This window comes from Dermacentor variabilis, chromosome 1 (assembly GCF_050947875.1).
Source record: "Dermacentor variabilis isolate Ectoservices chromosome 1, ASM5094787v1, whole genome shotgun sequence".
NCBI lineage: Eukaryota > Metazoa > Arthropoda > Arachnida > Ixodida > Ixodidae > Dermacentor > Dermacentor variabilis.
In genome coordinates, this window is record NC_134568.1 from 199,601,292 (window position 1) to 199,626,405 (window position 25,114).

General features: G+C 44.1%; 1 protein-coding gene across 4 annotated transcripts in view; it reads right to left on the minus strand.

Moving 5' to 3' along the window:
• Snx21 (Sorting nexin 21) overlaps positions 1 to 25,114 on the minus strand; it is a 45,696-nt gene that overhangs the window by 15,342 nt on the left and 5,240 nt on the right. For all 4 annotated transcript variants that reach the window (XR_012830236.1, XM_075703178.1, XM_075703168.1 and 1 more), the window contains 2 exons: positions 24,036 to 24,172; positions 7,911 to 8,292 (listed from right to left, as the gene is read on the minus strand). Coding sequence is in view for 3 of the 4 variants with exons in the window: in XM_075703168.1 (XP_075559283.1) it covers positions 7,911 to 8,292; positions 24,036 to 24,172 (519 nt within the window). In the remaining variant the exon portion in view is untranslated. The remainder of the gene's footprint in view (positions 1 to 7,910; positions 8,293 to 24,035; positions 24,173 to 25,114) is intronic.

Genomic DNA, 25,114 nt, shown 5'->3' on the forward strand with positions numbered 1-25,114 from the left:
TATTTGGCAAGACAGCAGCAGCACCCAGTAGCCCCGATCAGGAAAGTGTCTGTTTTTTTTTTTTTCATTACAAAGTGGCACATTCCCAGTGGCAAAAACCTAGGTATTTAAGTTAGCATCAAAGATGGTCAGTGAAGAGCAGAACACACCTACTGGCACACAGTCCATCTTGGGCCACTGACCCAAGTTGGTATCCTGGGTCAGTGGCCCATACCTAGTGTGCCGCAACGCCAGTGATTTATGTCGGCATCAAAAAGGTTCGTTGAAGAATGGCACATAGGTACACAGCGCCTCGTAACCAGTGGCTCAAGTTGGTCAGACACTTGGTTTCGAACCCTGTCCCCTGAGCACAGCAGCCCGACGCCACACCTGTTTGGCCATGGGCTACCTGGCATCCTTGGTTTATGTGAAAATGGTTAGAAGGAGAGACAGACAGCCCCCTGAATGTGTGTGAAGTACCCCAAGAATGCTAAACGCATTAAAATTCCAGCAGAACCCATCTCTCAATGAATTTACACATTTATGCAATTAGCACTGAATCGCATCACGTACGAGGCGGTCAGGCTCTGCTCTCGCGCATCCCTGTGAACACGCTGCACCATCTAGCAACTCCGCTGTGAAGTCCATGCATGGTGCATATGTGAATATATACCTAGACAAGCTTGCCCGAATATATACGACATGGATTCGATTTCACCCTGCACCAGATAAATTTTAAGATTTCAACACATTAGCATTCTTAGGGTACTTCTCACACTTTCCGGGGGTTATCTATCTACTATGTTTGTATGTATGCATGCTTGTATCTAATCGCCTGTAACATTTTTTTTTTTTTTGAAATGTGGCAGATACCCAGGGCCCAAACTGGTGTCACAGAGGTTCACTGAAGGGCGACACATACCCAGTAGCATGTACCCAGTGAGCCAGTTGGCGTGAAAGAGCTTCATTGAAGAGCAGCACATACTCAGTGACCAAAGTTGGTCCAACAGTTGGTTTCGAACACAGTTCCTTCAGCAAATCTGCCCGATGCTCAACCCATTTGACAAGGGACTACCTAGTGACCAAAGTTGCCAGAAAAAAGGTGATGCAGGCAAATGGACAGACATACCAAAAACTGGGTGAAGTTTGCAGAGTATGCTAACCACACTAAAAATGTTACAACAACCTCCTACAAGAGAAAGCCCTGTACCACATCACTTGCATTCCATAGAATGTCTATTCAGTACTATCTTCAGCATCCCACGATCTCACTGGACCAACTTTGCAAATTTCATCTCACCAAAATATAGAAACAGTTGGAAATTTTGTCACACAGGATTTCTTTATCTCCAATTTAAGTTATGTGCAGCATGCATGATATTTGGGACAGAGAATCTTGAACAGTGCAGTTTTCAAAAAACAAATCGCAGATGAGATAGGCTACAGTGTGGCATGTAAACTTTACCCAACAACCTTAGAAGAGTATTGCAGCAAAATTTGAGCAAGTATTTCCTTAAAGAGTTTACACTGAATGAAAATAATTTTGTGACACAGCCAGAATTATTTTTGTCGGAAAACAAAGAACATTGCAGTTGCATTTATAAATGATTATATGCAAGATAAAAACACCCAAAATTACTCTCGCACCATTTGCTACCTCAAGTGAGATTTGTCAACTCGCTTAAAAAGAACTGAAATGAGAATCCAGCCCAAAACAATGCCTTTATATTCGCATGTCTTCCCACTGAACAAACCAAGACTTCGCAGGTGAAGCATTTCACATCTTATGGCAGTCAGTAAAACAGTCGGTATTGTAGAAGTGGCAACTTCAATTTATGCACCTGAACGGATGCAACCGCACAAGTTTCTTGGAGTGTCACCCTTGGAAGCACCATGCGCAATATGTTTAAGTCAAAGATGGTAACACGGTGACATGTTTTTTTGCTATATCACCACACATGACATCAAAATCAGAATTTCTTTCGCTTAAGTGTCCCATTAGGGTTTATGAGGTCATATTTGGTATGTCATGAAATCGTGGCAGCAGGTTAGAAGAGGTTACTCTTTTTCCTGGAACAAAATTATTCTATATGTTATACTGCAGTAAACATTTCTTGTCATGGCTACTTGTTGCTCGATGCTACTCCCTGCGCACATCTTCAGTGTGATACAAGCATAATACAGTGCTGGTACCATTCATGTTCCTGACACCAAAGACAAAATCGCTGCACCTACGTTCAAATGAGAACCTCTCTGCGCACCATCAGCTGCCGTCACCACAACTTTAGCAGATGATCTGCACGATGGAATTAGGCCACTGGTTTGAAGAAACATATACATTTATTGCATCTGTATACTTATTTTCAAGAGCATGCAAATTTCTATGCATACGTATGCTATTAAAAATAAGCTTCATGAAGAAACATGTTTCTAGCATTCCCAGTGACGCTGCGTGGGTAGCCAATCAGATCGTTTGCCCGAGTGGCATCACTCCACCCACACTATGTAGCATAAGAAGGGGAGACTTAAAACTCAGGGGAGTGGCGCCACAGCAATCGGTAGCAATGCACATTTCTAACGCTTTGTTATAAATTACACACTTTATGTGGAGCACTTAAATCTGTTTCTTAATGATCAGAAGGATCTACTTTACCGACTTATTACTTTTGTACAGAAGTGCCAAAACCATTTCAGGGTACCTTTCATAAATTAGACAAGAAACCGACAACTATGACTGTCTTTCCCTTCGGACACCACCACCAAAAAATTTTGTTGCTGGTTAGGAAACCCAAACACCACCCATAGGCATAGCTGTAATCCTGCGAGCTTTAAAATTCTTAGAAATCCCACAGACTAAGTGGAAAAGGGGAATAGCATGCATTTCTTTTTCACATTTGCCTTGCGCACACAGCCTTTTGTAGGATAAATAAGCAATTTATTAACAATGATTAACCTTTATAAAGATGCCACACGGGATGCTTTCAAATGCAATCGAGCCCAATCGGGATTTAATTTCACAGTCGCAACTTACTTTTTTGCACAAGCTACAGGAGGAAATCAATTGCATAGAACGACAGAAAGCTGAGCTAGTTGGTAAGGATTCATTACGCAAAAAAGAGAAGTGAGGCGTGCAGACAGGACCCAAGAGTACAGTAGAGTAGAGTAACCGGTGGATCGCCTCCTAATCTTTCGCTACATTGCCGAGATTGTAACTGCACGCCAGAGTTAGATGAATGCGTGATATTGTACAGGCATAAGAATGAAGATACGCGTCTTATGGTAGAGGCATGGCATATCTATAATGGTGGAAGTGTGTGCATGAGTCAGCCTTCGATTACTTTACATAAGGAAGAGATTAAGTACCTTAACAGTTACCTCTCACGTAGACAAGCACGTGTACCCAACTGACACGTGGTGTTACCATTCCTGAGCATGCGCAGATGAGTTTCGTTTCTTCTTTCTTTTTTCGCCTCAGTGCTCCCTTCAGTTGACGGCGTTCGTGTTGTCCACTTCTCTACTCTTGTGTCCAGTCTGCATGCCTCACTTCTCTTTTTTTGCATAAGGAATCAATTGCAGTTGAGAATTTCAATCCGGATCGGGCTTGATCCCTACTGAAAGTGACTGTGTGACACTGCTTGTAGACAACACAGAAGCAGCAGCAAACTTAGAACAGCAAATATTGACAAGCAACACAATATTTTTACGTCCTAGTGACTGTTTCAGTGACTGCTGTTTCCAATTTAGCCTGCTTCAGGAATGTCTTTAAATAAGTTTGCTTAGAGCAAATACCCCTCCGACGTCTTTTCACAATCAGAAGACTTTCAACAGTAGGGCTGGAAACCCGACAAGTGAAACATTTTCGCGAACAAATTATTTGTCATAAAACTCAACATAGCATTTGTAAAATTGTAGAACAAGCCAAAATTACATAAAATTTGAGAGTTGGCAGGTGTGTATAGTCCACATGTAGCCAGTGAAACCCTTGCACGAAAGGCCCTCATGGTCGTTTTGAGTTTTCTGTCATCCACTATGGTTAAGGCGCTGAGTTTCACTGTTACTGTGGCACTTAACTCTTCCCCTTCCTGGGCCCAAAGAAACCAATAACTTTGATCAACAGTTTTTCGATACATTAAACATTTTCATTAGAATTCTTCCACCAGCAACAGCATGCACCACACGAAACGACACTTTCTGGCAGATTGGAGAGTCTGAAAAACAAATTTCGACTGGAGGGATCGTGGAAAATAGTCTCCAGTGCTCCTAGCACCTGCTCAGTCAAATGACACAAAATTTGCACTTTGGTCGACTCGGCCACATAACTTTTAACCTTTTAAATGTTTTTGCTGTACATGTACTGCACCGATATTATGTTTGATATTTCGAGAGTATTTGACATCACTGGTTCTTGAGAGGCACTGCCATCTCTATGGAGTAGCCCAAAGTAATTTGAAATCGTGTTTCTGCTCACCGGGGCACTCAACTCAACTAGTTTACCTTTAAGCATTCACTCGCACGCGTGTCTGCTACTTCCAAGGAATGTGTGGAGGGGATGCTATTGTTTTTATGGGTGCCACTATCATGTTTCCAGTACCTTAATAGCTCTGCCCAGCCGAAATTCAGAGATACTAAAAAGTTTTCATTTTCTTTGCCTTCGGTTGCAGTTCCTCTTTAAATTGCAGTTTGCGTATTCTTGTACACTGGGTATGCGCAGTCATGATTTCAGTTTGGCTACGCACTGTGCCTCTTCACACAGCGACTGCACAAGCGTTTATTTCTGACACATTCCTTCTTGCGATTAAATGTATTTTGGGGACAACAAATTGATAGCCATAAATTTTGGTAGGTATTTTTCTCAATCTCTTACTGTATAGCATATATGCATGTATACTGTTGGTATGAGTAAAATGTCTTGAGACAAAATATTGCTAGCAATAGATGTCTGTTTTATTCACGAGTTTTTAATCATTTCTTACCACTGAAAACTGTAATAAAGAAAGTTAACCACGACGGCACTGTTTTTCAGAAAAAAATTCAACCCTCAAAGGATTACATGACAGTGAAGACAGATTAGCTTTGGTAATGTTGTCCAATTTTCCAATACAATGCCTAGGCTGTTTTAACGATGTCTCAAACATTTATCGATGCTCATGGGCGCATGTTACTTTCATAATTGTGTTCGACTAATATCAAGTGCCATTTGATTTCCCCCCCGTGATTTGGTTTTATCCATCAGTGTTTCAACGGCATATGTATGAACTATTATGAACAATCCTTCCCGTCATGTGGGGGTTTTCATACACACAAGAGCACTGCAGTCGATTTCAGATCGACCTTCGACCTTAGCTTTACCATCAGGCTAAATTCTCACTTTTCAGGCCTTCGCAAGTCCCTCATTCCATTACTCTAGAATATTTTGTAACACTGCACATTCCTGCACAGTACTGTACAGGTACTATTCCAAATATGTGGAGAAGAGACTCCAGCGCATTTGAATGCACAGCACTAGACAAGCTTCCTTGCACAGGAAAGCTGATCGAACACAAAATCAAATATGAGAAGGCTTCTGCATGCTCCCCAACCTGACAACCACTGCCCCACCAAGCCTAAATAATGTAAAAAAAAAGGTGCCTGCTGCAATGAGTAAAAGCAAATGCTCACTGCACAATAGGCACTTACCCATTTTCACACTTGTGAAGCCACAGCTTTCACGCGCAACATGGGCATTACTATGGCTAGTATTCAAGCCAACAAATCTGCATAACATGGCTTTTTGCTTGATCCAACTTACAGAAGTTGGGCCCAGTGAAGACCTTGTACATTCCAGATTCTTTTCTACTCAATAATTATACTAAAAATAGCAAGTTATTACTTTCATTCATGTTTCTTGAGGTGCTTCTTTGAAGTTTCATATAATTATCAAAACTTCTCAGAGCAATTATTTCTGCTTTACTTCCATTCAAAATACCAGTGAACAGGCAACAATTTTATGTATCACAGTATACATTGCAAGTACTATGTCTTAAAATGAGACGTTAAAACATGGAAGCACTGAAAATGAGCACATTTCTAGCGGTAAGGGAAGAGTTTAAGCACCATCTGCATGAGATTCAATACACTACTGTGCTGGATATGAGCTGCAACACGTGACCGCATTGCCACATGCTTTTGCATCGTAGCTCATATTGAGTGCGATAGTACGCACTTGTCATAAAGCTAGAATGACATGGCCTGATAGTATTCTGGTTGATTGGGGCCCAACATCAACATTGTCATTTGATGACATGAGAGGGTCATATGTACATAATCTTATCATGCATGCGAGCTGTGAAACCTGCTCTACACCTGTGTTACCCTATATTCTACGTCAGCAAGACTCCACAAAGAGACTTAAACCTAATAGCACTACACGAATTCATGGCACTCCATAAATACTACAGCTCGTGACAAACCAAGAATGCAATGGCAAATTCACCAGTGCCTAACTCAAAGAGAATTTGTGTAGGTGCACTGGCCTACGATGTTCACTCATTTTCGTGATGTCACAGTCGACACAAACTTTTTTCAGTATTGGTGTACGTATCTTAGGAACCAACTGTTTTCGAGTGTGGAAGCACAAAGGGTAGCTGCAGTGCAGTCTTTTGGGCAAAACTTTACTGGTCTTAGGTTGTCACTGAATATAGTACACTGTAACATCCATGATGCTGCACAAGCTCTCAAGCATGTTAGAGCACCACTGAGTGCGCACAAAGTTAAAATATAGTAGAGTTACTACATATACTCCCTACAGGAACAAAGTTGTGCAATGGTTCACCATCTTGTCTGCAAGGTGAACCAAGGTGTTGAGGGAAACCCACAGATCACATTTGCAGGAGCCAAGCTCGTCGCGCCATGAACAACTGCCATCTACCTCAACTACTGCATGGTTTGTCCGCTTTATCTGGGACAATCTTGGACCACTTATTACAAACTTGCACATATTAGCTATGGTAGTTGTCCGATTTCTTCTGAATTAATAAAAATATGCTATTGCTTGTGCCGAGAAATTGCCTAGCGCAGGATTGTTCGTTGTGCGCAGCTTAGTGGCACCATCTGTCAAAACACATGCCACCCAGCAACCCTAAACAAGTCTAAAAACATGAAAAAAAAAGTAGTTATCATATGATTTATGCACTTAGAAGAGAAATTCGATAGGCTAATTTCTAATGCAGTAGTCTGGATGTTGGTCATCTAATAAAGCACTGAACTGTTGTGGCACTGCCATCGCAAACTGTTTATCAGTGCCATATTGTTGGTTTCTCCATATCACATGATTGCTTTTGGAATGTGACTGCACTTGACAGATGGTGGTGTGAGTGACAAATGGAAAACAAATGCAACTCTGGCTCCCTAAAGGGAGCCATACACAGCAACTAATATATGGCTACATGCCTACTCAAAAGTGTGATAGAATAATGACTGCATCCCAGGGTAATTCTGTTACAAAAGCATAATGACAGTGTTTCCTTCCCATATTTATGCCTTCAAATTTGTTTTACTAATACCCATAAGAAAAACTTTATCACTGAAACTTTTGGAGGAGCATTAATGATGGGACAAAGGAAGACAACACATGGGGGCACCCATGTGTTTTTCTTTGTCCCATCATATAGCGCTCCTCCAAAAGTTCCAATGTACCAACAAGATCTATTTTAACCCTTCTGCAATTCATTCACTGCCTTGCACTATATTCGTAACATACTTAATTTGTTATAACTCTTATGGTAAGTGCTTACACCCCATTTCTAAACATGTGCAGAATAAACTCATCTTACCTCAATGATCCAATGCTCCTGAAAGAAATACTAACTGCTGAGGGTTCAAACTTAGCAAGTGCAGAACTTTTACTTTTCATCAAAAAGAAAAACATAATTTAAAAATTATGTACCACTTACCAAGAACTTTCTCTTGCACGGAGTAAGCATTTTCAAGCAAGACAGAGGCATCTTCAAACTGGCCAGCAGTCATCAGCCGATGAGCACGGCACACTTCCCGGCGCCATGTGAATTCTGCAAACTCTGGTGACCGACGTAACTCCGGCGATGCATGGACACGGGACAGCAGGTGGCGAAAGGCCAAACTACGTTCTGTTATCACCTCAGTAGTGAAGTTTCCGAGCAGGGCTTTGCGAGGGAAAGGGAAGTCACGCAGAGCCACGCATGATGGGTGACGGCGACGCAGACCCGCAAACAGGGCCGAAAAATCAGAGTAGCGACGCTCCAGGACCCCTGGAAGTCTCTCCAGTCCAGGACTCTTTTTCACAAGCACTGTGTAGCACTGGAAGGAAAAAGCACAAAGAAGCAAGTCCTATGAACAATGTCTGCTAACAGAAAAGAGTTGAAGACTGCTATTATGGCAGGGGTCATAAGAAATTACATTTTCAAAGAGCCACGAAAAGAAGTGGCCATTCTGCTTGAAGAGATGTGCCAAAAATGGGTTCTTAAACCTGAATGCATTTTGAATGCATTTTGAATGCCTTTTGTCTTTCTGCTTTGCTAAGAACCACTTGGTTTCTGAGAATAAACTCTGCAAAGAGTCACTAGCTTGGCAAAAATCAATACAATACTGTGCACGTGAGGTCAGAGGTAAAACTTCCTGCCTCACTATGTACTCATGCATCGGCCACCATTGCTCCTGTGGGGACGAGCATACAGCACACAAGTCATCCACCAGGGTCAAAGATTATTGCTAGCCAATGACAACAGTGCATTCACTATTGACCATGCTGTGCTTAAATGTCTGTAGTCAAAAAGTGCAACTTGCTGCTCCCAAGTCACTGTTCTTGCATGAGGGACATGAATGAGAATGGAATATGTGAGTAAACATAGTGAACGTGTGCCAAGCAATTTCTATCAAGGTGTAGCATCCAAGTTCATCATTACTGAATGAAAAATGAAATTAAAGCGCCATGTCAGTCAAAGCTCCATGCATACTCCACTGCTTTTCACACTCAACTTCAGGGTCAACAACAAGATTTTAGAACTCTGTTGATTGTTAGAAGCACATTGTTATAAACGAAATTGTAGTATACAGGATGAGATTCCAAAGTACTACTCCTTATAAACTACCCCTTATAACCCTGTTCTTATATGCAGCTGTTTCCATCAATATGCCACTAAAGTTAACACTGAAGTCAATGTTTTCTATAGCACTGAATACATGCTGCCATCTATACAATCAGAAAAGCCACAATATACAAGTCATTGCAGTCAGTGGCTAAGGTCATGTCATGACACTTTATCTCCTCTGTCGGCAGTGGTGTAGCCAGAAATTTCATTCGGGGGGCTCACATTGCAGCTCGGTCTCCTCCTTAAGAGGAAGCTTTAGCTCGGGTGCTCGTATCTAAATACATGTAGAAGAATTCGTTTTTCTTGGCAACCAATCTAAATACATGTAGAAGAATTCGTTTTTCTTGGCAACCAACGCACCAAATTTGACGAGGTTTGTTGCATTTAAAAGAAAAACTTAAATCCTAGTGACTGTTAGTTTGTAATTTTTCATTTATTTTGTCAATCCCTTATTAAAAATTGACCAAAATTGCAAATTCAAAACTCTGTAACTCAGCAACAAAAAATGATATCACAATTCTGTAAATTGCACCTAATAGTACATCTACAGTGGACAGAATTGCCATGTTACACATGAATCTAAAGAAATTTAGCAATACGGAAATACAGATTTCGCGAAATCCTTGTAAACATCGTAACCAATTCACGTAAGTTACAAATTGACGCACCAAATTTGTCCGCTTTGAGTGTTATAATAGATGCCGTTTACTGAACAGAGACATATGTGCTTGATGCAGAGCTATTAGTTTGTAAACGTCATGCTTCTATTTTTTTAACTTTCGAGTTTTCCAAGGTATTTTAAACAATGTTCAGGTCCTAAATCGAAATTCCGCTTCCAACAGACACTAGAATTTAGCTTTCGCTCTCAAATGCCACAAATTTCATTAAAAGCAATCCGGGGGTTATCCCAGAAGAGCGTTTCTGCGTTTTACATTTCTTTGAATAGGCTGCATCGGAGCTGGATGCGAGCTAAAGCTTCCTCTTAAACAATTTGTGTGGGAATCAAATAAATGAATACGAACTGCATTGCCATTGTTAAAGATGCTGCAAACGAATTCTTGAACACTACACACTGTCGAAACAAGTAAAATATGTATTTTTCATAAAATAATATACTACTTGTATGTGTCAAAAATTGTGCCTAAAATAACTTATATCTATGCTTCCATGTTTTTTCGCTATTTAGTAAGTAAAGAAAATATAGCATGAACTTTAGAATTATATCAGTTCCAAACCAGCAAAGCAGTGCATGCCGCTAATATGAAAAATGTAAAGGCCATGAAATTAACAAGCTCAGGACAAATATTGTAATGAAACTTTGCCGTTCAAGAACCTTGTTTAGATTCTTGTACATATGCAACGGCCACTGAAAAATCTGAATGACGCTTTCATTTCTTCGAACATATTACATAGGAGCAGCTGCCACCGGTCGTATATCCTCAGTAATTGCACCGAAATTAGAGCCGCAACAGAGAGCACGTATAAAAAGCCGGAGTTCTGCAAAATATACGAGGGCGAGTAAAATGAAAGTCAGCCAATGCGAATATATGACAAACGCGGTACTTTATTTAAAAGTAGTCTCCATGATCATCTAGACATTTGTCCCGTTGTCTAACGGGTCGCGTGATTCCCGTCTCATTAGACTCCTTGGGTTGCTGCTTCAAAAAGTCTGCAACTGACTCTTTCACGTCATCGTCCGACACGAATCTGGTTCCCTTGAGCTGTCTTTTTCGTTTGGCCCCAAGTGTGGATGTCGCAAGGCGACAGGTCTGGGCTGTGTGGCGGATGTTGCAGCGTTTCCCACTTGAACGTTGCCAGTCTTGTATTAAATACATCAGCGACGTGGGGATGGCGTTGTCGTGGAACAACATGACCCCATTCGTCAATTTTCCACGTAGTTTGTTCTTGATTGTGACACGCAGCCGATCAGGTGTTTCACAATAATGAGAAGAATTGATAGTCTCTCAAGATTTAGCAAATTCTATCAGTAATGGTCCCTGACGATCGAAAGCAAAAGTCAACAACACCTTTCCGGCGGAAATGACGGCCTTTCCTTTCTTGGGGGTGGTGCATTAGAAAGTTTTGACTGTAAGCTCTGCCGTCGTGTTTTAGGCTCGTAGAAGTGGCACCATGGTTCGTCTTCGATCACATTGGAGACAGGAAGTCGTCACCTTTATTATGATACCAGATCAAATGAGTCAAGACAGCGCTGAACTTCTCCGTTTTCTGGCGGTAGTTCAAAATCTAGGGCAACCATTGAGCACGCAAGAGCCGATAGCCGAGATGTTCCTGAATTATGGCGTGAACCAAACCTTGATTAGTGTTCACACGCTCTGCCACTAGTTCATGGATGCTTATCCTCCGTTCTTGTCTGATCAGCTCATCAACCTTTTCAGTTTTGTTAGGGGTGATTGCAGATGGCTTTGGCACGGCCTTGGATCGTCTTTGCAACTTTCACGTCCTTCTTTGAACCGTTTGCTCGAACGCTTCACAGTGGCCAATGAAATGCAATGTTCAACGTACACGACAGCCATACGGTGACTAATTTCTTTTTGGGAAATACCTTCAGCTGTCAAAAACCTCAGGGCACCACGCTGCTCAACTTCTGGAGCGTCCATTCCGTCACGCAACCATGTTCAACCCAGTGTATGAGAGCATTAAAAAATTTATTCTCACACCTACGTGTCACTTATGTAAATGAGAGATGTCTGTGTGCTACGCGCATGCCTCGCAGATAATGAACCGAACCATTATTGTGCGGGGCTGGTTGTATCACTTTCATTTGACTGGCCCTCATACGTTAGAAATGCGAAAATACAATGGAATATACAAATGCGAAGATACAGCATGGCAAAAGGTAAAAAAGTGTCACTGGAAACAAAGTTCACTCCACGTATACACAAAACCTCTCAACAAGATATTTAAATATATGTATGTCTCCAATAGATCTCTGTATTTAAAAAAAGTCACTGTATATAATGCATCAAACAAAGCAAATAAATATGTTGCGCAATCAGAGATTCACAGAATCCTAGATCCCGCCCCCATCCATCCACTCCCCCCGATGTATCGCGCGCGACCGAAGGCGGCGCAATTTTTAAAAAGTGTCACTGGAAACAAAGTTCACTCCACGTATACACAAAACCTCTCAACAAGATATTTAAATATATGTATGTCTCCAATAGATCTCTGTATTTAAAAAAAGTCACTGTATATAATGCATCAAACAAAGCAAATAAATATGTTGCGCAATCAGAGATTCACAGAATCCTAGATCCCGCCCCCATCCATCCACTCCCCCCGATGTATCGCGCGCGACCGAAGGCGGCGCACTTGCTCCCCGCTTTTCACTTTTGCGCACACAAGACTGAACCACCAGCCATCCATCATTTCAGCCCCGCCCCCCCCCCCCAACCCCCCTTTCTACACTTTCACTGGCACATACAGTATGCAGCGCGCGGTCGCGATGTTATCGCATTTGGACTTTATGCAAAACATGAAGGCGACGGTGACGGCAGGAATGCGCCTGGAGTGCCCATATAATTGCTATCGCAATACTATATAGCATGAGTATCCGGCAACTGAAGCGTCCCGTGGCCCACTACTTGCAGCAAAAGAAGTAACAAAATCGAACTTTCACCACGCGACAACTCGCTGTGCCGCATCAATGTCTTCTTTTTTTTTTTTTCTTTTGTGGGGCCGGGACACCGAAACGAAAAAAACAAAGTATGTTGGCCACAATCGAATGCCTACTTCGGGCACCTAATGTGGCTACCAAAGGAATATCGAAGAAAACGTGAGACGCTTGGTCTACCGAGAACCATACGCATACTGCTCGGTATCCTACACTGGCGAGACAAGACTTTCCCGAGAGGTTGTACTCAAGCTAATGCGGTGCCATTCGTCGAGTCCCCACAGTGATGGCGGCAAGCGACGATAGTTTCTTTTTCTTGTCTTCAGTAGCCAGAAAGCGCCAAAACTCTGCCACGCGAAAATCCACTAGGCCACAAAAAAGCGAACGCGCACCGAAGTGCGCTGCGCGGTGGTCGGAGCAAGACGAGAAAAACGTATGCGCTCTGGCTGTCTCTGGCAGCCCGCGGGTAAAGTAGAGAGTACAAAAAAAAAAAAAAAAAATGAAGAGGCTCAATGTGTCCTCACGAATAAAAGTCGAAGTAAAAAAATAAATAAGAACGTAGTTACCTTGGCTGGCTTTAGTGTCTTGACATGGATGCTTTGGCATAAGTGGAAAAAAAATGTTGATATTTTCTTGTGTCATGACCGCACAAATGAACCACCACAACGTTTCATCTCATCGGACCTCGCCGCTGGCTTTGTCAGCTTGTCTGATAGTGTGTTGATTTGGCTTGTCTCGATGTATGGTCCATTGTAAAATTTTAGAAAAGTCAATGCACCCTTGGTGCCCAATATTTATAGGGACATTAAACCCATAAAGTTCCGCAATTGAAAATCTAAAGAACAACTTTGGAAATGTCAATGCACCTTTTACACCAAAAGTTTATGAAAACTTTATACCCGTAAATTTCAAAATTGACATCCATGCGCTCTGTAGAAGCCGCGGCCTCCGCGAGATGCTGCGGCGAGCCCGTTCGCCATCAAAATGCCCTTGAATCTTTGTGCTCGGATGGGTATCTTTGCGTTATGTGACTCCCGGTGCATAGGCGTTGCCGTGAAATCCAGCCTGACTTCGCAATGATCGCGGTGAAATGTCTTTTCAAGCATGAAAAAGACATTCTAGACAAAATTCAGAATGATTTCCGGCACCGGGGATTTTAGTGGGCGGTGCATGGACAGTGCGAAAAAATTTCGGGGGGGGGGGGGGGCTGAAGCCCCATAAGCCCTCCCCCCCTGGCTACGCCCCTGTCTGTCGGATAGGTGGCTGCCACTTTGTAAAGAAATGTGCTAGGTGAACAGCACAGGCATCAATGAATAATCTACCCTAAATTCATGTCAACAAGATCTCCAAGCCTTGGACAATTCTGAACCCTCTTCCAAAAAATTTGGAGGACGCTTAAGCTTCGCCTTTAAGAGTGGAACGCGATAGCATTAAAAGATCACTGACTGCTTCTCACACTTCCATGAAACTGCAGTGTATGTAACCGTAATGTTTACTGGGAAACACTTGTGGTGAACACTATGCACAAAGGCGGGCTTTCTGGTCGAAACGCGGCCTCTTGCAGGGGCCGCGATGCGGCGGAGGCGAGCGCCATCTGGAAGTCTTTCAAGGAAGCAGGTGCGCTGCTCCTTGGACTCCAAGATATTTACACGCTCGCGTGCGCAAATGGCAGATGCCGTCTACAGTCTGTGCATTGTAGAAACACTGGAAAAGGGGTTTGTTTAAGTTTTCGCACAACAAAATTATGTTTTCTCGTATATTCAAATTGCAATCAGAGAGCTATCATGTCTGTAGGTTGAGCGTAAGTCATAGTTTACGATTTTTCCACATACTTTAGCTTGAGAAATTCAATTAGTTCAGTGAATTCCTTGCATCACATGAACGGCCTGGGTATGTGTGGTTCGAAAATCTTTTTGCTGATGCGATGTCTGATGCCAGATGTTGGCCGCCGTCGAGGGACGCCGGATTTTCTGCAACACGGGCTCCTTAATGCTATCGCATTAAAATAGGTTAGTGAGAATTAGTGAGAACTTCCACAACTTGCATCATTTACCTACGCAAAAAGAACTCCGTGGAAGAACCCTCTCCTGGGGGAACCTTTTTATAATGTGTTTGTGAAAGCAAACTACATTATGCCTGGTAAAAGATGTATGCTTACTGTTTGCTAGTTTCATGGGTAAAAATATTTGTCATAAACATTAGTTTTAGAATGAGTTATTCAAAAATAAATCTGATCTCTTAATTACTAGCACAAAAGATATCACCTAATCATGCCCAACTCTGAAAAAATGGATCATGAAAACAAAGAGCCCTTCCTGAAATTGTTGTCAGCAGCATAATTCTCAACACAAGGTTTATACTGCTAGTGACATAGCCGGGGTACCTATTTGTGCAAGTGCAATAAGATATATTCTTAAAGAATGGATAGCCCAAAAAATATTACAAGGAACCACTTTATTCCAGCCATGCTCGTGCTGCCACACGAAGATGAAGCTTTGCTGCTGATGATGATACAGTCGAACCGTGATATATCGAATTCGACGGGGATCGGAAAATAGTTCGATATAGCGAAAATTCGATATACAGATATAGGCCAAAAAAGCACTCGCAATCATAAAAAATTGTGGCTTACCGATTGGAACAGCCGCGAATCACATAGCATGTGCACACAATATGAAAGCACTTTATTTCACAGAAAAAAAAATCACTAATTTTGGGCTGCTTTTTCCTCTGGGAAATGAAGTTTAAAACACTAGTCTCAATCTTCTCGAGACTGTCCAGGTGCGAGAGCCCAGTGCCTTTCATTTCGCCGCAACAGCGCCGAATCAGGCTGAACGCTGACGCCAGTTCAGTGGCTGTGCACGGACGCGTTTCTTCGAAAACACAGTTGCCCTCGTCGTCGCTGGAATCGCCGTCTTGAACGCCAGCTATTCCGGCCACAATGTCCTCATCAGCGAGGTCGGCTACCGCTTGAACTTCGCTGTCAGCGTTAATGAAGTCATCAACAGTAACTTCCGATGGGACGGCGCCAGGAAAATTGGACAAGTCGCGGAATGCGTCCTCCAAGCACTCGTCGTCATCTAAAGCTTCCGGACATTCATCTCCGGCCACTTCAAGGCCTGCCTTGCTGAAACAGTTGGCTACTGTGGCCTGCTTCACGTCGCCCCAATCGCCGGTAATCATCTGGATCGCGCCGAGCAGGTCAATCTTGAGGTCGGTTCTCATGCGGAGGTTTATGAGGAGCCGTTGAATAAGTCGCTTCCGATAGCCTACCTTAAATGCCTTTATGACACCCTGGTCGAGGGGCTGCAGTCTCACTGTGGTGTTTGGCGGGAGAAACTTAAATTCGATGTGCTGCAGCTTGCAAGTCGTTTAATGGGCCGAACAGTTGTCTACCAGAAGGCAAACTCGGCGGCCCGACTTGCCCAACTCAGCATCCTAAGCCTGCAGCCATTCAACAAAAAGTTGACGTGTCATCCAGGCCTTCCTATTACAGCCGTAGCGGACGGGAAGCTGTTTGCAGTTCTTGAAGCAGTGCGGTGACTTGCTCTTCCCGATCACGAATGGCCGTAGCTTGCACGAGCCGTCCATGTTGGCTGCAAGCAGCACCGACACACACACTTTGCTCATTTTACCGCCGTGGCATGAGGTTCCATGAAGAGCGAGTGTCTTATTTGGCAACATTTGCCAAAAGAGATCAGTTTCGTCTGCATTGAAGATTTCTGCAGGCGAAAACTTCTCAGTGATCTTCGGCCACTCCTCAGAAAGCCACTGCTGCATCTCCTGGCTGCTGACAGCCCCACTTTCGCTTGAAATGGCCTTTCCTACAATGCCGTGGCGGTTTTTAAACCGTTACAGCCATCCAGTGCCACCGCAAAAGTTCTCTTCGCCAAGAGCCGTAGCAAACCATTTGGCCTTTTCGATTAACATCGGGCAATCCACGGGAATATTTTTCACTCAGATTTCAAGAAACCACGTATAGAGTGCCTTCTCCACTTTGTCAAAAGCAGCAGGGCGCACACGACACGCTCCCGAGCGACTTTCCTCACCTGCTTTAAGCTTGATGCCCTGCTTGTTTTTTAACGACGTACTTAAAGTACTCCGCGGAATGCCGAATGCGTCTGCCACGGAGGACTTCTTTTCTTCATTCTCGACACGCCGGATTACTTCAAGCTTTCTTGCAAAGTCCAGATTCTTCCTCTTTTTTATGTCCGCGGATGCCATAGCTCACCAGATGACTGCAATCACACACGCTACACAAGGCACGTTGAAACAAGAGGTATGCACAACAAAACGCGCGATGCGCAGATGGAGCAGTCCGAGGGAAGCCTGTTCGAGTGGCAGTCAACAGGGCTGCAAAGGAACGACAAAGGGAAAAGAAAGAAGAGAGCAGGGAAAAAGATCAGCGGAATATGCCGTCGAAGGCGCTGTGTTCGTTTTTTGAGCCCTCTCTGGCTCTCTTGTCTCCCCTGGCCCACGAGCGACCGTGCCGACCCCTCACTCTCTCTCTCTCTCTCCCTTTTCCCAGGAAGCGTGGCTTGGAAACGTCGCCGCGTCTCCATGCCGCGCACTCTCTTCGCTGAGCTCCAATGCTGTTGCCCAATGCACACGCCGGCGCTAGAGGAGGAGCGAGAGAGCTCGCGCCGGTGGGGCGCAAGAACGGGGGAAAGGCTCTGCGTCTCCATCGCTAGGCGACGGCCGCGCATGCGCATAGGAGGAGCCTGCTGACTGACTCTGCGGAAATATTTTCCCCTGAGGACAGGACACGAATGTCTTTGGGAAAAGCGCACCTTCCAGGGGTGCGGCACAGTGCGGCGTTCGATATATCGAATGTCCGACGAAAATGGAATTCGATATACTACACAATTGTCCTATACTTTTACATAGTATTTTTAAGGAGGTAATCTGTGTGTTCAATATAGCCAATAATTCTAAATATGCGGGTTCTATATATCCGGGTTCGACTGTATATACAAATGAGGAAGATGTACAATGGATGATGATATGTAGAGGTGATGAAGATCAAAGTCAGGTATGTGTTGCGCTCACACTAATTTCCTTTCATTGTGGAAGCAGCTGCCTGGCCCCGTGAAAGTATTATAAAATGCAACAAGTACATGCTTTCAAACGAGAGACATGCACTATCTCTGTCCCGCAGCAACGGTGATCAGATGGCGTCCTAAGGGGCAAGAAGTGGTAATTAACAGGGGATATTGGGTCAATAACCATGTAAGGTCCAATAAATCGAGTGAGAAACTTTTCGCATAGGCCGGGAACACCCACAGGAGTTGAAAGAAGAACTTTGTCACCAGGAGAAAAAGTTGCAGCATGGCGAGTCGAGTCATAGAGAGTCTTCCAAGTGTCCTGGGAGATGCCGGCGTTAATGAGGGCAGGGTGACGGCAGTTCATGAGGCAAGACAAAAATTGTTCTGAGAAAGCAGCTGCTGGGGGTACAAAATTCAAAAGGAAACATGCATCCAGAATGAAACTTGGCGAACGGCCATAGACGAGGAAAAAGGGCCAAAAGCCGGTGGTACGTAGCATAGCCGTGTTATAAGCGAATGTCACGAACGGCAGGATTGCATCCCAGTTCGTGTGGTTGGGGCGGATGTACACTGCAATCATGTCTGAGAGGGTACGATGAATACGCTCCGTCAAGCCGCTTGTCTACGGATGGCAACTTGAAGTCATCTTGCGAATGGTGTTTGAGGCGTGCAGAACTTTGCTAAGTATTAGAGAGGAAGACTTTGCCGTGGTCGCCGAGGAGACGCACGAAGCTTCATAGTGTAAAAAAATGTTGCGTAAAAAGAAATAGGCAACTTCAGCAGCAGTCCCCGATTGTAGAGAGGCTGTCTCCACGTAGCATGTTAGATGGTCAATGGCCATCACAATTCAACGGTTGCCATTTGAAGTCGTGGGAAGAGGGCCGTACAAGCCTATTCCAACAACCTGGAAAGGCAAAGCAAGACAAGAAAGACATTGCAAAAAGCCAGAAGGAGCTGTTGCTGGTCTTTTGCAGCTTTGACAATTTACACAGGATGCGATGTACTTCGCGACGGCCTAAGAGAGGCCAGGCTAGAAGCAGCGACTTCGTATTTTGTCGCAAATCTTGTAGTAACCTAGATGACCGGCCGTCGGATGTTCATGAAAGGCTTCCAGCACTTCACATTGCAGAGAATGCGGTGTGATAACACCCATTTGTTGCCATCAACGTGATAAACGTAACTATGTAAAGTCCCACCGTGCAGCTTGAATTGATTAAATTTTTTATGAAGTCAGGCGTTCAGAGGTGAAGATGAACTTTCCATGCGTTTTAGAATAGTTCAGCAGTATGGGTCGACACGTTGCTGGAACACAAGGGCAGATGGGCTGTCAGGTCTTTGCCAATGTAGCGTTACGATGGTTAAAGCCGATGAAGAGGACTCGGGATGTACGCTAGTATGAAGAGTCGATGGTGAGTCATCATGATTCAGTGGAGGGTAGCGAGACAGAGCATCGGTGTCCCGATGCTTTTTGCTAGACCTGCAGGTGACATCGCAATCGTACTCCTGTGAGCGAAGCACCCAGCGACCAAGGCGACCCGATAAGTTCTTTAGAGATGAAAGCGAGCCAGCACAGTGAAATATGGTCGCTAACGACAGTAAAATGGCAACCGTGGCAATGTGGGGTAAATTCTTTCGCTGCCCAAACAACAGCAAGGCACTTCTGCTCAGTTATGGTTTAATTCTTCTCTGCACCAGTTAAAGTACGACTACCATAAGCAATTACTCGTTTGCAGAAGGTGTTGTCACGTTGCAGTAGAACGGCACCGAGACCATGAGTGCTAGCGTCAATGTGAAGGATGGTGGGCGCACTCGAATCAAAGTGGCACAGAAACGGGTTCGACGTCAGGGCATGTTTCAAAGCCAGGAAAGCATGTTCACATTTGTCAGACCAAACAAAGAGCACATTAATTTCGAGGAGTTGATGGAGCAGGGATGCAAGCACAGTGAAGTTGCGTATGAAGTGCTGGAAGTAAGAAGCAAGTACAAGAAAACTGCGCAGGTCTTTTTGACGCAGCGGACAGTGAAATTCGAGGATGGCGGCAAGCTTCTCAGGGTATGTTCCAATACCCCCTTTGCTGACCAAGTGCCCCAGAACCTTGATGGTCTTGCCAGCAAAAGTATTTTTTCGCATTGAACTGTAAGCCAGACAGGCAAGAACTTCTTCAAGATGATGCAAATGTTGTGAGAATGTGGTTGAAAACACTACAATGTGATCAAGATAGCACAGACAGGCCTTCCATTTCAAACCATGAAAGACATTATCAATCATATGTTCAAAGGTGGCAAGTGCATTGCAGTCCAAAAGGCATCCCAATAAACTAGTAGAGCCAACCTGGGGTGGCTAACGCCGTTTTTTCCTTGTTGGACTCTGACATCGGTATTTGCCAGTAGCCTGATCTAAGATCAAGGCTAGAAAAATATTCGGCGCCATGTAACTTATCTTGTGCATTGTCTATCCATGGCAAGGGATAAACATAATTGTGAGTGATTTTGTTCAGCGCATGGTAATCGATGCAAAAACGCACTGAACCATTTTTCTTCTGCTCTAGAACTGGGGAGGACTAGGGACTCGAGGAAGGACATATGATATTTCATTGAAGCATATCCGATACGTTTTCCTCCATGATTCTGCGCTCTGTAAGAGGCATGTGATATGGGCGCCAATGAACAATGCGGGAGCTGTCAGTCTGTATGCAGTGAGTAGTGGTGGTAGTCATACTGAGGAACGGCGAATTGACGTCAAACAAGGAACGGTGTTTGTTCAATAGGGTGAGGAGACCTTGACTATGGGCAGGGGGCAGCTCAGGGCTTATGGTTGCCTACAATGGTGTGGAAGAGGCGTTGCTTGGCAGCGATCTTTACTCTGGTGGCACTCTTGAAAGAGCAACAATTGCAACTGGATCAGTGTCAAATGCACAAGTGACAGTTGATCCACAGGACAACAGGTGGGGTTCGGGAGTTTGATTTAAGGCAGTAAGCAATGCAGACCCCTGAGAGAAGTGAATCAGAATCCCTCGAGATAGGGTCTAGCTGTAGGGTAGAATGAGTACATCGCCATCCACGAGTTGACACTTATCTCTTCTCTACATGGCCAAAGAACCTAATCTGAGGAGGTGATGAGGCGAATGCATTCTTCATGGTTAGGAAGAGAATAGCCGGTGGCATCCAGTTGTATGAGGCGCTGATGACAATAGAAGCGGACGCAGAAGATAAGAAGTCCCACCCGAAAATGAGTTCGTGGATACACTCCAGAAAGACTGCAAAAGCAATGTGGTGATGAATTCCATCTATGGAGACATGAACAATACATTGTGCGATTGAACGAATAATAGCATTGGTCACTCCATGGAGAGAAGGGCCAGAGTAAGGCGTTGTCACTTTTTGGAGGCAGGACTAAAAGTTGGCACAAATAATTGAAATGACAGGGCCTCTGTCAACGAGAGCTTTGACACGTACACCTTTTACAAACACTGACAACAAGTTGAGTGGTCGCTCTGGAGGAATTGTAGGCTGTCCACTGGATGCAGTTTTCCCTCCTAAAACTGCAACGGGGAGTTTTCCGAGCATGCGTTCGTGACGTGAAAAGCAGGCTGGACATGCGAGACTGAACGATAATGTGGAGAAGGAAACCTGCGGCAAGAGTCACGAGAATTCATAGGTATACGAGTAGGCTACGGAGGAGAAGGTGGCCGGTGGTAGGTAGCGCAGTAATGACGTGCGCTGATAGCCCATTGCTGGACGTACGCCTGTACGTTCCTCAGGAGCATAGCTATGTTGCTCATCCTGTTGATGCCTTCAACAAAACTAGGAGACGTGCCCTTGATAGCCACAGTAATAGCAAATAAGTTAGGCAAGACACGGAGCGGAGTAGTAACGCTGTACACGCATTGATGGTGACAATGAAGCCACTGAAGCATGGTCTCCTGCTGTAGGCAGAGGGGCCGTACAGGCTGAAGAGTACGCCGCAACGTCAGCATACTTTGGTACCTGATGAGCGCAGGGGCCATTAAAGCACGGTAGACGCAAAGTGGATCTGATCTCTTGCCTAATAATGTCGCGCAAGTCGGTCCGTGAAGAAGGGACGGTATTTTGTGGAGCGTAGGAAGGGCTCCACTTATGAAGCTCTTAACAAACAATGTCACAGATCAGCATGCGCAAGTCCATGGACGAAGAAAGACGAATGTCCAAGGTATCGGTGTATAGCTGAAGGGACTGGAATTTCTCAAGCCGCTGGCAGTGATCAGATCCTGGATGACAGCAGGATTTTGCGCAGCGGGGGCGCTGAAGGCGACGGTGTTTATTCCTTTAATGATGTGGCGTATTTAGTCGCTCCGGGACATAGTGGCATTCACACGCCTGCACAATGCAAGCACATCCTTAATGTATGAGGTCTACGATTCCCCAGGAAAGTGGATGTGCTCACGGAGCTTCTTCTTGGCGACCTTAGCGGGAACAGCAGGAGTGCCGAAAATCTGTCAAAACTGTAGCATGAATGTCACCCAGTCAGGAAGATCCGGCACATGGTTCCACAACCAGGTTTTCGTGGCAACAGACAGGCAGAACGGGCCATTCCGCAACTTCTGTGAACTGTCCCAATTGTTGAAGTTGCTTACGAAGTTGTAGTTTCGAAGACAGTCCTCAACATCATCCCTTGTAGACCAGCGAAGACTTGTGGGCCACGCTGGTGGTTGTTGTTGGTCAGGATGGCGAAGGCTGCAGTGGAGCGGCGGCATTGGATGTGCCTGCATTTGCTGGTCAGCGAGCATGGCCGGTGGTATTATGCGGTGACCCCAGCGAAGCTCCAGTGAGGACGTGCGAGAGGTCTTGGGGAACGAAAAGCACCTTTCACCACTTATAAGGAACTGCTTTATTCCAGCCAAGCCCATGCTGCCACACAAGGATGAAGCTTTGCAGCTGATGATATATACAAATCAGAAAGATGTACAATGGATGACATGCCGAGGTGATGAACATGAAAGTCAGGCATGTGTTGCACTCACAATATTTTCAAAGCACTACTTTTTGCTGCATTGTATCTCAATGTACTATAATGTGAAAGAAATGCTAAATAGCTTCTTAATTATCAGCAAAAAAGATATCACCCAATCACACCCAACTTTTAAGAACACGAAATGTGAAAACAAACAACCATAAATTTAGAGCGTGACATGCGTAAGTGGCTTGGCATGAACATGTAAAGAAAGTTCCTGTAAGTTCTTGTGTCATTGGCATAGTTCTGACAATACACGAAACTATACTGCTACTAACAAAGTTAAGGGACCTATTTGTGCAACAGCGTTAATATAAATCCTTCAAGATTTAATAGCCATAAACACAGTTTCACAGCACATCTTTATCTGCTGTGTTGTATCCACATGTGCTACTATGTATAAAAAATCTAAATAACAACATACTGACCAAGTATGTGTTTTGGTTATGTACTGTTGCATATTGAATGAAATGTTATTGTAGTTTTATAGCCACAGTGATGGATAAACAAATTTAAAGATCACCACCCAAGCACTCCGTACAGATGGTTAACCAGCAAAGCTGAAACGTGCAGCCCTGGTGTTTATCACTAGGTTAACACCAATGGCGCATTAAAAAACGGTTCAGTATGCAGTTGCTGCTTGCGCTCAGCTGCACAAGCCTGTTATTGAGCCAGAGCTGCAGCATCGGCATGGCGTAGACGAGCTTGCTCCCGCTACTGCTCGCAGCATTGCTGATCGAAAGCTGCCTGCTCCTCAGAAGTACATATGACGCTTGGCCTACCATTATGGTGCTGGAGAGAAACTGTTGCATATGCACTCAGCTGCAACGGAGACCAACGACGTCACTACTGGCGCAGCTAATCCAACACCAATCCAACACCATCTAGATAGCAGCACAAGGCGTTTTCACTCCCGATCCACGACATCATGTTACCTGGCCTGACTGCCATAGAATTGAATTAGGATGCTACTGAGTAGGCAACAGTGAATTTGACATCACCGATTTCATCACGCCAGCCTTGTAAATGGAAATTTTGGGCCAGGTAGCGTGACGTCATGGATTGGAGTAAACAGACCTTGTGCTATTTAGGTGGTGTTGGCTAATCGCGCATTTCTCTTTCTCTCTTTTTTTCGCGCATGCACATGGAGTTGCGCCAGAGGAGTTTTTGGCATACAGGTGACCAACGGACGGATGGACAGACAGATGGACGAACGAATTGGCAAGCCATACAGAGCTTCGCTGTAAAATGAAAGCATAACAACAATACAATGGTATACCCACCACAAACTTCTTACGTCCTTCAACGACTGTTTTGGCAGACACAATCTCAAAGACCACCTGTTGAGGTCCTACTCTGGATGGAGGATCACCTGCTGAGGCCATCAAGGTGTTTGGTTGTGAAGTCTTTGACCACGAGCCTAGAAACCAAATAACAGTGTTTATTTGTGAAATCACCAATAGCCTCTCAAACAGAAAATATTTTGACATAACCCATGGTGTGATGCACCTTTCAAACATTACTAGTATCAGCAAAGAACATTGCTTTTCTTGCAATGAACAATAGGCAAAAATGCTACATGATAAGCAAAACATCTAGAATGCCATAATACAATAACTCAACCAACGATATTGCACACCGACAAGCAATATAGTCCACATTAGTGACACTTAACAAGTACACCCAGGAATAAGAATGTTTTGAACTGCTTTAGTACAGGATACATTACTTAAGTATTTACTAAACTTGCAGTAATGACCCTTGATACAATAAAACAAAGTTTATGGAATCTATATAGCTGTAGAATTACTTCAGACCAGAAATCTCTGCTCTTTATTTGTATGCAGAAAATAGCAAGTAATACAGTAATCTGTTTTCTTTTTTTCCAACTTCGGTTGTGTGGACTTATCACTTGGTTCCCCCTTTTTCCTTTTTTCTCTTTTTGTGACACATCCAGTTCTCAAGTTTCCCAGATATGAAACCAAATGAGTTATCAAATTCCTCTCCTTTCATTACCGATCAAGGCAGTTCCTAAACAGTACATGTGCTGGCTGCCAAATCTCAGCTTATCAGTAGTCGCTCGTCTCAATGCAGATACCACGGCAAGGAATCAATCCTGCAATCTTGTGCTCAGCAGTAGAGCGCCATAGATGCTGACTACCATGGAAAGTAACAGGGTCCTTTTAAAGAAGTACTGACAAAAAACTGCAGCACATCAGGAGAAGGCAGGGAAGGAATGTTGCTTGCAACAACAGTCACATCAAGGAGAGAGAGAGCCTATGTTGTGGGGAAGGCAGCTTGAAACTCTAATCTTTCACTTGTTTGTACTTCCACTATTACAAGAAATTCTCTACTAAATATT